The 12,420-nt window shown below is 35.2% G+C and overlaps 1 protein-coding gene across 1 annotated transcript; it reads right to left on the minus strand.

The window, feature by feature from the left end:
- Window positions 1-324: 324 nt before the first annotated feature.
- On the minus strand, window positions 325-12,401 carry LOC145719095 (E3 SUMO-protein ligase ZNF451-like). Its single transcript, XM_081810614.1, has 4 exons — window positions 11,640-12,401; window positions 10,265-10,391; window positions 1,772-1,925; window positions 325-1,291 (listed from the first exon to the last, which is right to left on the minus strand). The coding sequence occupies exons 1-4, from the start codon at window positions 11,729-11,731 to the stop codon at window positions 1,128-1,130; spliced, it is 537 nt and encodes a 178-aa protein (XP_081666740.1). The 5' UTR covers window positions 11,732-12,401; the 3' UTR covers window positions 325-1,127.
- Window positions 12,402-12,420: the final 19 nt, after the last annotated feature.

Below are 12,420 nucleotides of genomic sequence, written 5' to 3' on the forward strand. Positions count from 1 at the left end.
GGGAGCCCGATGCGGGACTTGATTCCGGGACTCCAGGATCATGACCTGAGCCGAAGGCAGTCGCTTAACCAACTGAGCCACCCAGGCGCCCCATTTCTGTTGAAATTTTACATAATAAAAAATTAAGAATAAAAATAACAGGCAGAACCAGGATTTCAACTCATGAAATATAAGACAGAACCAGGACTGTTAAACTTAGTTACAGAGTATATACAGAGAATTTTATTCTACTGCCTCAAGTTTATTGAGAACGTATTTTACTTGAAGGTTTGTGAAAATAATTGTTTTATTTAAACAAATGTTTTATTTAAACTTTAACAATTGTCATACTTTTAGTAGATCTAAACTTTTAATACATTTTAATGGTATAACAGGAAAAACGGACTAAAAGACACAGCACCTAAACAGAAAATACATACAGACTTTGTTTAGATCATGATTCCAACAAACCAAATGTAAAATAAAAAACTTCATGAGATAATCAGGGAAATTTGATAACTGACTAGTTTTTGATGCTATTAAAAAAATACCAGTTTTTAAAGGTGTGATAACAGTATTATAGAATTAAAAAAAAAAGTCCTTACCATTTATAGTTACATACTGAAGTATTTATAGATAGAATGACATGATTTACTTTGAAATAATAACTTGCAGGGGGTGACAATATAAATGAAACATGACTGCCATGTGTTGATAATTACTGAAGCTGGGTGAAAGGTACACTGGGGATTGTACATTGCTTGATAATTTCCATTGTAAAGCCAATGATTATTTGATAAATTTGGCCTTTCACAGAAATTTTATCTTTCATATGTATATGATACTTTTCATTCTGGCTGACTTAAAGCCAAGGTTCTATTTTAACCTGCTTCTCCCCTATATACATACTACTCACATAACACACAGAGAAAAATACACACAGAGCTGTTAGTTCATTTTACATTCACAGCAATATCAATATATCCACGTTCTCCACACCTTTAACTTCTCTTATTATGCTAAATTTGATTAATTTCCAGACTAATGTACATTCTCACTTTAAAAGCAGAGAAACATAAAATAGAAAAGTATTTGTTGAATCCTCCCTCTGGTAAAGAGCTACTAGGGAAGGATTCCCTTAAGCCCGACTAATCCTGTACAAACCTGAAATGGGCAGTGAGCTCCATGTGCGAACGTAGTGTCTGGTGGCAGGCCACACACTTAACTTGAAATGGGACATCTTTGCACAGAGAGATCAGAAGTTTCTTTGCAAAAGACGGAAATGATATTGGATGTGCTATCCCCTGGTCATCTGAAAGACAAAATAAACTATAACTTGCAAAGATTTGAGTAGATAGCAACCTAACCTTCCTCCCCTTTGCCTTTCTCAACACTGGCTGGCATAAGTAAAGGATTGTTATTTACGTGATAAAAATCTAAGGGAAGTAATTTTCTAGCCTTAAGTGCAAAAGTTGCTGAACTCATGCTCAAAATCTGAGTCTTAAATGCAGAGTAACATCCAACTTCCCAGATATTATGGATATATAAAAACATCATCCTAAATAAATATTTTCTTCCCAAGTTTCTCTTCATTCCTCAAAGTAAGTAAACCTGTTAGGTGCAGATCAATATTGAGAAATCTTTTTTGAAAAATAAAAATGAGGACTATCTTTCACTTCTATGTTTTCAATCTAATGTGAGGATAAGTTTTCTCAAGAATTATCTGAGAAGTATGGTAAATCAGCAAAGATTAAAGTAGTTCAATAATTTTCAGAAGAGAGTATTAACATACCACCCAGTTTAAAATTCTGACGAAAATGATTCTTTCCAGACATATGCTTCAAACACTCATCCTTGTTGCTAAAAAGAAGGAAGCAATTTGGACACGCAAAACACTGAATAATCTGAGGAAGAAGGTTGTTTTTATGTTCATCATCTGCAGCTTCCTAAAATACAAGGCAAAGCCGTATTACAGACAACTAAAATCAATATTCAATCTTTTAAAATCAATTTTCAAAATTTATTTATTTGGAATATTCTGTATCAGGTTTTAACATGAAAACTTTTCTTCCCTGAGTGTGAACTATGGAATTTTTATCATAAATGAGGTTCCATATGTGAATTAAAAATTTTTTTCTTAAAAACTTGACCATCTTTCTGTGACAATAAATATACATTTACTTTTATGTTTTTCCTTTTTTTATATACATCTATATTATGTTAATGGATAAATGTTTTCATATCACATATACTTTTTCTTCCATTTTTCCTTCTTCACTCTACTCTGCAATATAACCTACGTTTATGTGTTCTTCCATAAATGTCTCCATGCTTAATAATTTACAAAAATATATAGAAATAAACATACAGGGGAGTGCCATTGTTTGACCAAATACTGTCATCTTACAGACTCTTCTGCCGCTTAGTTTCTCTTATTCCACAATACCTAACGGAAATCCCCAAAAATCAACTGGCATATCTCTAATTCATTCTTCTCAATGGTAGCAAACTACTCCAGTTACTAAGACTTAGTCAACTATTCATTTCCAGGCTTTTCTTCCCTTGCTACTATAAACAATGGTACCCGTAACCAACCTTAAACACATACCCTTATTTATAGGTGTGTTTTCTTATTATTCCGAGTGGCACCATTGGGTTAAAAGGTTTAGTACTTGAATATTAAAGGATACCATACGATAGTTTTTCAAAGAGGCTCTATCAATTTACATATTCCCTAGGAGTGACTTAACCTGGCACAATAGCTCCTATAGATCATTTTTTCATTTTTGCAGTCTGACAGATATTGTGATACTCATTGCTACCTTAATTAGTATTTCCTACTAGTGAGTCTGGGCACTTAATTCATACAATTCTATAGATATTCCATATTCCGTGGATTGTTTATTCATATCCTTTGTTTCAATCATTTTTGTTTTCTCCTCTTGTGGTCAACTTGTATCTTTTCTTCATTATCAAAACTAACTGTGCCATGCTCCATTTTGCAAATATTTTTCAAACATCTATTAATTTTGTATGTGGTCATTTAAAAATTTTGACGTAGTCAAACAGGTATGTCTTTTCTAGTGTCCAGAAAGTGTCCAAACTTGGTTAAGAGGCTCCTCTATCTCAAAACTAAAAATAATAATAAAAAAAATTTTAAGTAAATTCTGTCCCCAATGTGGGGCTCAAATTCATGACCCCAAGATCAAGAGTCATGTGTTCTACAGACTGAGACAACCAGCTGACCCAAAACTGAAAATATTTTAAAGTGTATATTTATATGTATGTGTGCTTGTATATAAATATAATTTAACATCTTGTTAATGGTCTTTATAATAATAGCCTTAAAAGTTGTACTGTGTCTTCTTAAATTTACTATCATTAACATTAGGGATATAGAAATAGTATATGTGGGATGCCTGGTGGCTCAGCTGGTTAAGCGTTGCCTTCAGCTCAGGACATGATTCCAGGGTCCTGGGATGGAGTCCCACACTGGGTTCCTTGCTCAGCAGGCAGCCTGCTTCTCCCCCTGCCTGCCGCTCCCCCTGCTTGTGCTCTCTCTCCGACAAATAAATAAATCTTAAAAAAAAAAAAAAAAAGAAATACTATATGTAGTGTTTATAAGATGCAACAGAAGGAATAAGAAATTCACATCTGTATTGAGCACATGTAAAACATCACATTAGGGTTCAAAATCTAATAATCCCACAAAGTACTATTTTCATTATTTACAAATGAGAAAACTAAAATGTAGTTTCCCTCCAATCAAATAGTACCCTGGGAAGAGAGAAAACTACCATTCAAAATAGCCTTATATGTTGGTTATAAATTCCATGCTCTTTCCACTACTCCCCACCCCATTTTAATGTTGTGAGTGCCACACAGAAGATAACATCCAAGAAGATACTTTGCATTCCAATGAGAAGGTTCTAAGTGAGAGCAATAAAGGCATCTCCTAAACACAAATTTATAGAAATGTCCCTTACTTGAAGAACGCTAACAAAATAATTTTTAGTTCAATTGTGAGTTATAAATGGATTCAATATAAAGCTTGTTTAAAGTGTTTGCTCAGTAGAACAAGAATGTGATTCTACATAAAATTTTATTGAAATATACCTACTGCAAAAGTATAGCATATTTCCCTGTACAAAGAAGGGGAAGGAGTGGGAAACAGGAAGTCTCATAAGTTAAAGTACTCAATTCCTTTCTACGATTATATTTCTGATTATATTAAAATAAAATACATCATACACATTTGTATACATAAAAAAAGTTAAACCACAGTATTATTTCATACCCACTAGGATGACTGTTTTAAAAGGCACACAATAAGTGTTGTTAATAATGTGGAGAAATTGGAACCTGCATATATTGCTGTTAAGAAAATAAAATGGTAGTGTGTTGGGTAACAATTTGGCAGTTATTCAAACAATTAAACATAATTATCAAATGATCCCAAAATTTAACTTGAGAAGACAGATGTCCACATGAGGCCTTGTACGTTTACATTATTCACAGTAGCCCAAAAGTAGAAATAACCCAAGTATCCAACAACTGATGAGTTGATAAACAAAAGGTGGCATATTTCCAAACAATGGAACATTACTTGGCAATAAAAAGGAATGAAGTATTGATATATGTTACAGCATGGATGAACCTTGGGGTGCCTGGGTGGCTCAAATGGTTAAGCGTCTGCCTTCAGCTCAGGTCATGATCCCAGGGTCCTGGGATCGAGCCCTGCATTGGGCTCCCTGCTCCGTGGGGAGTCAGCTTCTCCCTCTGTCCCTCCCCCTGCTCGTGCTCTTTCTCCAATAAATAAATAAAATATAAAAAAAAAACCCATAGATGAACCTTGACAAAATTATGGTAAATGAAAGAATCCTGTCACAAAAGGCCACATATTATAGGATTCCATTTATACGAAATGCCCAGAAAAGGCAAAACCATAGAGACAGAAAGTAGTTTACAGATTGCCTAGGGTAGGGAAGATGGGCTAATAAGAGGGAGAAATCACTTTCAATGATAGAATGGCCCTACTGACCCACAAATGACACTGAGGCACACTGGAGCTTACAATATGTTCTCCACCACCTCCACACCTCCCTCCACCACGACCAAAAAGGGAGAAAAGCAGGAAGCTATCTAGTGGTATACTCAATGAATGGCTTTAATGTCAAAACCAACTAGACGCTTGTTACTCAAAGTGTGACCTAAGGACCAGCAGCACTGGCATCAACTACAAGCTTGTTAGGAATCTTGAATCTAAGGCCCCACCTCAGATCTAGTATAAGAACTTATATTTTAACAAGATACCCAAGCGATGAGTGTGTAAAGTTTAAGAAGCACTGGCTCAGACAGAAGAAATTGGAGATGAAAGGGAAAGAGGAGGGAAGCAAGGCAAAAATGCAAATTGTGATCATTTCATGCTTTCATTGAAGAATGCCAGCCTTACAAAATAGAATTCATAGGCATACAATCTTCTAGTGACCTCTTCTGGCTGATTTAAGATGGGCAATTATAATCTAATGCATACCAGTTTCCTTTAGAGTTCTTGTGATGGACTCTCCAAAGAATAATAAGGAGAATTATTTTTTTAAAAGATTTTATTTATTTATTTGACAGAGAGAGAGGGAACACAAGCAGGGAGAGTGGGAGAGGGAGAAGCAGGCTCCCCATTGAGCAGGGAGCCCGATGCGGGGCCCGATCCCAGGACACTGGGATCATGACCTAAGCCAAAGGCAGATACTTAACAACTGAGCCACTCAGGCGCCCTTAATAAGGAGAATTCAATGAGAGCTATGTTAGGTCCTCAGTGCTTTATATAATAGTATTATACTTTCATCAATCTTGCATGTAAGTATAACAATTCCATTTTAGAGACGAAGAATAAAGCTCACAGATGTTCAGTAACTTCTGAGTACATATAGCTAATAAAAGTGACAGTAGAATCCAGGTCTGTGTGACACCAAAGCCTTTGTTCTATTTTATTATAATCCTTCCCAGAAGGCTAAACATCATAAATTTACTTCCTGGAGACAAGGTAAAACAGCATGAAATGAGTGATTCCCAGAAAAAAAAAAGAAACAAATTAATGATATTTGGGAAAACACAAATGAGAGAATTAATTTTAAGGTTAAAATACCTATTCAGATTTACTAAAGAAAAAAAGATAAATATGCTCATTAAAATAAACAACACACTAATGGCCTGGAATAGGAAAACATGCCCTGAAAAGGCTCTAGTTTTGAAAAAGGTAGAATATTAGTGACCACCTGAAAAGCCCCCAAAAATTACATAATACAGTCCTCTTGTATCCTTTTTCTTTTCTCTCCTCAAACCTTTGTCACAACAATAGAAAGCCCTATCATTTCTTTTAGATTAACTTTAAGGTCTTTATGCTAAATGCCATTAACTAAACAGAGCCTTTTTTCATCTCAAATTACTATAAGTCACCTAAATTGGTCACCTTTCTGCACCTATGAATCCACCCTGAACACTGCTACCATTCTAAATCACTCTGTCTCTTTGGTGTCCCTAAAAAGGGAAGTAATTGGGTTCTAGAATTAAGAGTCCTTCTAGCTCTGAAAGTATAAAGCATTATTTTCATCATATCACTGTCCTACAACAGTAACCTCTTAGCAATATCAAGGTTACCACATGTGTTGGCAGTCCCCAAGACCATCCCCAAGGATTCAGAGCACTCAGCATATAGCTGTACTCATAGCTGTGATTTATTATAGGTTTTTAGCTACCAAGAGATTTAAAGTGGTATTGTTTTTAATAACAGAAAAATTGAAACAATTGATACATATAATAGGAAATTAGATGAACTATAATATATTCATACAGTAGAATGTTATTCACTGATTTAAAATTTATGCATTTATTCAACAAATATTTAAGAATTCATGTTTACAACACACTGCTTTTCTTATATAACAATTCAGACACTTATATAAAAATATTTATAAATGTTTTTGGTACAGTTGTAAATCAGATGGTTTTCTTAATTTTACTTTCTGCTGCTTCATTATTAGTGTATAGAAATGCAACCGACTTCTGTACATTGATTTAGTATCTTGCTACTTTACTGAATTCATTGATCAGTTCTAGCAGTTTCTGGTAGTCTTTAGAGTTTTCTATATTAAAGTATCATGTGATCTGCAAATAGTGAAAGTTTTATTTCTTCCTTACCAATTTGGATCCTTCTTATTTATTGTTGTTGTTACCTAATTGCTGTGGCTAGGACTTCCAGTACCATGCTGAATAAAAGTGGTTAGAGTGGACATTCTTGTCTTGTTCCTCTTTTTTTTTTTTTTTTTTAAAGATTTTATTTATTTGACAGAGAGAGAGCAAAAGAGGGAACAGCAGAGGGAGTGGGAGAGGGAGAAGCAGGCTTCCCACGGAGCAGGGAGCCCGATGCGGGGCTCGATCCCAGGACCCTGAGATCATGACCTGAGCCGAAGGCAGACACTTAACGACTGAGCCACCCAGGCACCCCTCTTGTCTTGTTCCTGACCTTAGGGGAAAAGCTCTCAGTTTTTCACCACTGAATAGATGTCAGCTGTGGGTTTCTCATATATGCCATTTATTATGTTGAGGTTATGCTCCCTCTAGACCCACAGTGTTGAGGGTTTTTATCATGAATGGATGTTGTACTGTCAAATGCTTTTTCTGCATCTACTGAAATGATCATGTTTTTTATACTTTCTCTTACTGACAGATGCTTTTTCTGCATCTACTGAAATGATATTTTTTATACTTTCTCTTATTGTGAATATTGAACCAACTGCAGGAAAAACAATAAAATATCTAGGGCGCCTGGGTGGCTCAGTCATTAAGCATCTGCCTTTGGCTCAGGTCATGATCCTGGAGGCCCAGGATCGAGTCCCACATCGGGCTCCCTGCTCAGTGGGAAGCTTGCTTCTCCTTCCCCCACACCCCCTGCTTGTGTTCCCTTTCTCACTGTCTCTCTCTGTCAAATAAATAAATAAAATCTAAAAAAATAAAAATAAAATACCTAGGAATAAACTTAACCGAAGAGTTGAAAGACCTGTACTCTGAGAACTATAAAACACCGATGAAAGAAATTCAAGATGATATAAAGAAATGAAAAGACATTACATGCTTATGGACTGGAAGAACAAAAATTATTAGAATGTCGATAACTATCCAAAGCAATCGACAAATTTAATGCAATTCCTATGAAAGTAACAATAGCATTTTTCGCAGAACTCGAAAAAAAAATCCTAAAATTTGTATGGAATCATAAATGACTCTGAATAGTCAAAGCAATCTTGAAAAAGAAAAGCAAAACTGGAGTTATCACAATTCCAGACTTGAAGTTATATTACAAAGGTATAGTAATCAAAACAGTGTGGTACTGGCATAAAACCAGACACATCGATCAATGGAACAGAACAAAAAACCCAGAAATAAACCCACAATTATATGGCCTTCAACAAAGGAGAAATTAATATCCAGTGGGAAAAAGACAGTTTCAACAAATGGTGTGGGAAAACTGGACAGCTACATGCAAAAGAATGAAACTGGACCACTTTCTTTCACCATACACACAAATAAATTCAAAATGGATTGAAGACCTAAATGTGAGACCTGAAACCATAAAAATCCTTGAAGAGAGCACAGGCAGTCTCTCTGACATTGGCCATAGCAACATTTTTCTAGATGTGTCTCCTGAGGCAATGGAAATAAAAGCAGAAATAAACTAGTGTGACTTCATCAAAATAAAAAGTTTCTGCAGAGTGAAGGAAACAATCAACAAAACTAAAAGGCAACCTACTAAATGGGAGAAGACATTTGCAAAGGACATATCTGATAAGGGTTAGTATCCAAAATATATAAAGAATTTATACAACTCAATGGCCAAAAAAGAAATCATCCAATTAAAAAATGGGCAGAAAACATGAAAGGATATTTCTCCAAAGAAGGCATCCAGATGTCCAACAGACACATGAAAAGATGCTCAACATCACTCATCATCAGGGAAATGCAAATCAAAACTACAATGAGGTATCACCTTACATCTGTCAGAATGGCTAAAATCAAAAACAAAAGAAACAACAGGTATTGGAGAGGATGTGGAAAAAAAGGAACCCTGGTGCACTGTTGGTAGAAATGCAAACTGGTGCAGCCACTGTGGAAAACAGCATGGAGGTTCCTCAAAAAGTTAAAAATAGAACTACCCTTTGACCTAGTAACTGCACTACTGGGTATTTACCCAAAGAATACAAAACACTAATTTAAAGGGATACTGCACCCCTATATTTACAGCAGCATTATTGTTAAGAGCCCAAGTATCCACTGACTGATGAATAAAGAAGTGGTATATATATATACAACAGAATATTACTTAGCCATCAGAAAGGATGAAATCTTGTCATTTGCAACAACATGGATGGAGCTAGAGAGTATAATGGTAAGTGAAAAGAGTCAGTCAGAGAAAGACAAATACCAAATGATTTCACTCATACGTGGAATTTAAGAAACAAAAGAGCAAAGGAAAAAAAGAGAGTGAGAGAGCACGAAACCAAGAGAGAAAAAAACTGATGAATACCAGAGGGGAGGTGGGTATGGAGATGGATGAAATAGGTGATGAAGATTAAAGAGTGGACTTTTCATGATGAGCACTGAGTGTTTAAAATAAAAACTTAAAAAAATTTTTTTCCACAGTGAACATATTGTACAATTAACATTCTGTAATGTTAATAAGTCATTAAAGATATGTAATTTCAAATATGGTAAACAGTTATTACAGAACTGTATATTATACAGATTTGAATATGCCATGAATCAACTTGTATCCCTTGAGATTTAATGCTTAATGAGAGTTACATAAAATAGCCTTTTAAATACTAGATTTCTTAATACTACCATTAATAAAGGAATCATTATTTACTACATGCTCCAACATTTCAACAGGCAGTGAAAGGCAGTGGACTTAAGATCCAGGTTCTAGTTCTCATTATGAGCATCTTGAACAAGGTTAATTCCACAGAACAACTCCATCAAGGGAAGGGTTTCTTTGATAATCTTTAGGACTGCTGGCTTTCAGTAATCAAGTTTACCTGTCCACAAAAATTTAACATTCCAAATCATTTTATTCTCCATAAACAATCACAATTTTGATCCTTATGTGTATCTTTGGTGATCGGTGATTGTAGGTGACTGTAGGTGATTAAAAGCAGCAAGAAAACACCTATATCGAATTCCATGGTTCTCTAGAAAAAGTACCTACTCTTACCTTAGGACATGCTCTTCTTACCTTAGCAAAAAGGTGATCCCTATATTGCTGTTGAGTAACAAAATTTTTGTAACATACTACACAAGCAAAGGAATTGATGAATGGTCCATGTAGTGTAATTGTTGGATCACATGGAGAGTGATCAAACCTACTCAGCAAAAGAAGAGGTAACATTAGAAAAGTCCACATTTTAGGAGCCACACTATGTTGCTTCATTTGTTAAGCATTTGTTCATTTGTTTACACACACACACACTCAGAAATTTATACTTTTCTACTGAAATACCAAATAACGTTTTTCATCTTCAAGAAATATCAAAATGGCTCCTTGATGCCATGTAATCCCTTCAAACAGTGATCAATAGTTAGCTCAAGACTTCACAAAAGTACAAGATCCAATAAAATGGATGAAATAAATAAAATGTACCCAAGATCCAATAAAATGGTGAAATTCCAATTTGAAAATTATAGAGCCATCATCTTTTCCTTTTTGCCTTATTTACCACAAAATTCACAAATAGTTGTGAATGAACCAATGGAATAATAATCTCATGTCAAGATTCTGGCACACACCTGTTTCTTAAAAATGGCTTTTAATCCCTTTAATGTTCATTTTCATCATTTAGTAAGTATGTGCCATTTTACAATTGAAGACTTTTAATAAAAATACTTTAGATATGGTATGCTACCCAATTATTTGTAGAATGCTGAAGCTCCCTCTAGGAGCCTTTATAGATAGGTTAATGCCTAAGTAGGGTGAGATATCTGGAAATGATAATGGCTAAGAGCCCCCAAACTCTCAACTCCCATCTTTAAACTATTAGAAGGAGAAACTATGAAGGTAAGAATGCTTAATGCCTTTAATATTGCCTTCGCTTGATATTTACTTTTTCAAGCTCTACTATTCGAAAATTCAGTAAATTAATAAGGTGGGTTTCATAAATAGAATATTTATTATGAATTTTGCTACATTTGGCTTGCCTTTAACATTTGTTTTGTAATACCATATTAGCTTTCTTTAGGCTAGACCAAATATCTTTAAGTGCTTTGTGTCTCTTGAAATTTGTATTTATGGGCTGGATTTCTCTAAAACTGATTCAACTGCATATCAGTATAAAAAATCTGTTCAGAATTTTATGAGACATATTAAAAATAAATACATACTTAAAGGCTATATGCCTTGAAAGATAGAATATCACTAGAAAAAAATCTGACTTTAAGCCTTGTAGGAAACCTAAGAAATGTAAATTTAAAATAACTATCATAAGAGCACAAAACAATCTGAGTTTGGAATATAAAGTTATGATTACAATGGCACAGGTGTATCATGCTTTCATTTTATGCAATCACATTGTAACTCACTTGCTCTTCAGCAACCACTATTCTATCATACTCACCTTTTTAAATGTCCTAAGAGAAGGTGCCCATTATCAAATTCCTTGTTACAGTGCATTATGGGACATAAAATTGGTTTTCCAGACACCCGCATTTGGCCTCCTCTTCGGAATGAACTTTTTGTTCCAGAATTAATTGTTCCTGTTTTGAGTCCTGTATCATTGGAATACAAATTCTTATGTTCCTACTTCAGATATTTGTCCTTGGACTGGTAATCAAAATTATGACAAAATGAGGGGTGCCTAGGTGGCTCAGTCGTTGGGCGTCTGCCTTCGGCTTGGGTCATGATCCCGGGGTCTTGGGATCAAGCCCCACACTGGGCTCTCTGCTCGGCGGGAAGCCTGCTTCTCCCTCTCCCACTCCCCCTGCTTGTGTTCCCTCTCTTGCTGTCTCTCTCTGTGTCAAATAAATAAAATCTTCAAAAAAAATAAAATTATGACAAAATGATAAAAATTATGATACAGCATCAACTGGGTGATCCTAATTATAATTAAATGTTTACTGTCTTTCTTATAAAAGATATGATCACCTAAAAATAAACAGGTGTTTGGGACAAGTAAAGCTGTTAACACTTTTTAAGATTTTTTTTTTTTTTTTTGAGAGGGAGAGAGAGAGAGAGGACAGAGAGCTCCAGTGAGCTGGGACAGGGGAGAGGAGGGACTGGTTGGAGAGGGAGAGCGAGAATCAAGCAGGCTCCATGCCCAGTGTGGAGCCCGATGCGGGCTTGTTCTTGCAACCCTGAGATCATGACCTGAGCTGAAATCAAGAGTCAGACACTTAACC

This window comes from Leptonychotes weddellii, unplaced genomic scaffold (assembly GCF_054177405.1).
Source record: "Leptonychotes weddellii isolate Sample4059 unplaced genomic scaffold, ASM5417740v2 HiC_scaffold_3023, whole genome shotgun sequence".
Classification (NCBI taxonomy): domain Eukaryota; kingdom Metazoa; phylum Chordata; class Mammalia; order Carnivora; family Phocidae; genus Leptonychotes; species Leptonychotes weddellii.

Coding starts and splice junctions, on each gene's coding strand:
- LOC145719095 (XM_081810614.1), bottom strand. CDS start 11,731: ATGCGGGTGTCTGGAAAACCAATTTTATGTCCCATAATGCACTGTAAC. Junction 1,926..10,264: donor GGGATCACCTTTTTGCTAAG/GTAAGAAGAGCA, acceptor CTTGTATTTTAG/GAAGCTGCAGATGATGAACA. Junction 1,292..1,771: donor TCAGAATTTTAAACTGGGTG/GTATGTTAATAC, acceptor TTTGTCTTTCAG/ATGACCAGGGGATAGCACAT.